Here is a 2853-nt window from a genome sequence, read left to right as displayed (position 1 = left end):
CGTGTCTACAGTGGATCTGCTAGGAAGCAACTTCCACACAGGATAATAGACCAGGACAGACAATCCCCTCACAGCTTCAAATACGCTGGCCAGAGGCCCACTGGAACGGGCTGGAGTCTGGAAACAGTGTTCAATGTTTTAAAGGCCTACTGAAATGAATTTTCGACCCTCATTTTCCGAGGTGGTATAAAATACAAATCCGTGATCCACAATAGAAAAAGGAGAGAGTGTGGAATCCAATGAGCCAGCTTGTACCTAAGTTACGGTCAAAGCGAAAAAAGATATGTCTTGCACTGCATCTAGTCCTTCACTCTAACGTTCCTCATCCACAAATCTTTCATCCTCGCTCAAATTAATGGGGTAATCGTCGCTATTTATTTTGTTTCTATATGCCGTTAAGCACGATGCTATCACGTTAGCTCCGTAGCTAAAGTGTTTCATCGATGTATTGTCGGGGAGATAAAAGTCACTGTGAATGTCCATTTCGCGTTCTCGACTCTCATTTTCAAGAGGATATAGTATCCGAGGTGGTTTAAAATACAAATCCGTGATCCACAATAGAAAAAGGAGAGAGTGTGGAATCCAATGAGCCAGCTTGTACCTAAGTTACGGTCAAAGCGAAAAAAGATAAGTCTTGCACTGCATCTAGTCCTTCACTCTAACGTTCCTCATCCACGAATCTTTCATCCTCGCTCAAATTAATGGGGTAATCGTCGCTTTCTCGGTCCGAATCTCTCTCGCTGCTGGTGTAAACAATAGGAAAATATGAGCAGTCCTTCCCCCGGTGTCGTCATGCTACTTCCGGTAGGGGCAAGGCTTTTTTTTATCAGATACCAAAAGTTGCGATCTTTATCGTCGTTGTTCTCTACTAAACCCTTTCAGCAAAAATATGGCAATATCGCGAAATTATCAAGTATGACACATAGAATGGATCTACTATCCCCGTTTAAATAAAATAAAAAGATTCAGTAGGCCTTTAATCACGATTAAATACTTTGTTTGACAGCCCTAATATATATGTACATTTATATACATATATATATATATATATATTTTATTTTTTTTTCTGGCCCTTGAGTCAAAGTATTGCTAAGCCTGGGTTGGGCTAATGTCAACCAAACATTGTCTCACTTTCAATTGGACAAGTGAAGATGAATATATTATGCATATGTACACATGGTGGTATAAAAGACGTCTACACATTGTCACATGCTGCTAAGGAACACACATTGAAGATTCTTCAACACGTTGGTGCAAAGAAGGTAAGCCAGACTGGAACTATTCATGACATATCAATAATATGGCTTATGACTAACTGAGTGTATTTGCAGGCACCCAGATACATGGCACCAGAGGTCACCTTCAACAGAACTGCTGTCATACATCCTTGTTATGAAGTCGATATGTACGATGCACCGTCAAAAACACGTTCCTCCGGGTGTGTGCTTCTGAACATATTTCTTTGCTTATTATCCGTCATCATAATATGTGGAAACCTCCTCATAATCATCACTGTGGTGTATTTCAAGCAGCTCCACACTCCCACTAACTATCTCATTCTCTCTCTGGCAGTGGCCGACTTACTTGTCGGTGTTTTATTGTTCCCTCTCAGCATTGAATTCACCCTCAGTTACTGTGTCTACCAAGAAGAAGTGATTTGCAAAGTGCGGAACAGCATCGACGTGACCCTGAGCACTGCTTCTATTCTACATTTATGCTGTATTTCCATAGATAGGTATCACGCGGTGTGTAAACCTCTGACTTACAGAACCACGCTCACTGTTCAAGCGGTTGCGGTCATGATCCTGCTCAGTTGGACTCTTTCACTTCTCGTCGCCGCCGGTTTTGTGGTGGCGGAATTCAACTATGCAAAGTGTGGGGAAGAATGTTACGTCGATATTTTGATGGCAAATATTGTAGGAGTCATCTGCTCCTTCTACATACCTGTGATCATTATGATATGCATCTATGCAAAGATCTTCCTTGTAGCACAGAACCAGGCTCGCAGCATCCAAAACACCAACTATCCGAGTAGAACACCAGGAGCAAATGTCAGTAAGATGGAGAGAAAGGCCACAAAGACTCTGACTATAGTTATGGGTGTTTTCCTCATCTGCTGGACTCCGTTCTTTATTTATATTTCTGTACAGCTTTTCAACCAGGTACCGATGGCAGTTGGTGAAGGACTTACCTGGCTGGCTCTGTCAAATTCTATGCTCAATCCTTTCATTTATGCTTTCTTTTACAGCTGGTTCCAGTCAGCTTTTAAAATCCTTATATTAGGTAAAGTATTTCAAAGCAATTTTTCTAGAACCAGACTTAACTGACATTAGCATCAAGCATTATAAGGAGGGATCTGGAAAGTGAGATGTTTGCCTGTCTGTCGTTGTGTTCCCTAATTTGAGTGTACATAAATGACATAATCTGGACTGTACATACATGCTCATTTTGAAAATGTCATTTTGTTTATAGATTATATGCAATCTGTTGTTGTGTTCCCTAATTTGAGTGTACATAAATGAAGGTGTGTACATTAGCTGCCTGGACATTATCTGGACTGGACCTGGTTTTAAGAACCCTTTAAACCAGTGGTCCCCAACCACCGGGCCCGGTAAAAAAAAATACTTTTTAATTTTTTTTAATTTTTATTTTTTAAATTAAATCAACATACAAAACACAATATATACATTATATATCAATATAAATCAATACAGTCTGCAGGGATACAGTCCGTCAGTCCGTAAGCACACATGATTGTATTTCTTTATGACAAAAAAAAAAAAAAAAAATACCATAACCCCCCCCCCCCCCCCTTTCACGACCACCAGTCCGTGGGACAAATTTTCAAGCGTT

The 2853-nt window shown here is 40.4% G+C and overlaps 1 protein-coding gene across 1 annotated transcript; it reads left to right on the top strand.

Moving 5' to 3' along the window:
- Positions 1-1343: 1343 nt before the first annotated feature.
- Positions 1344-2327, top strand: LOC133640563 (trace amine-associated receptor 1-like). The gene has a single exon (XM_062034046.1). It carries the CDS (start codon positions 1344-1346, stop codon positions 2325-2327), a length of 984 nt encoding a protein of 327 aa, XP_061890030.1.
- Positions 2328-2853: the final 526 nt, after the last annotated feature.

This window comes from Entelurus aequoreus, linkage group LG23 (genome assembly GCF_033978785.1).
Source record: "Entelurus aequoreus isolate RoL-2023_Sb linkage group LG23, RoL_Eaeq_v1.1, whole genome shotgun sequence".
NCBI lineage: Eukaryota > Metazoa > Chordata > Actinopteri > Syngnathiformes > Syngnathidae > Entelurus > Entelurus aequoreus.
The sequence above is the reverse complement of the archived record's forward strand: the minus strand, read 5'-3'. Positions and strand labels throughout refer to the sequence as shown.

What these genes read in the sequence shown, in the direction of transcription:
- LOC133640563 (XM_062034046.1), top strand. Translation starts at nt 1,344, where the DNA reads ATGGCACCAGAGGTCACCTTCAACAGAACTGCTGTCATACATCCTTGT.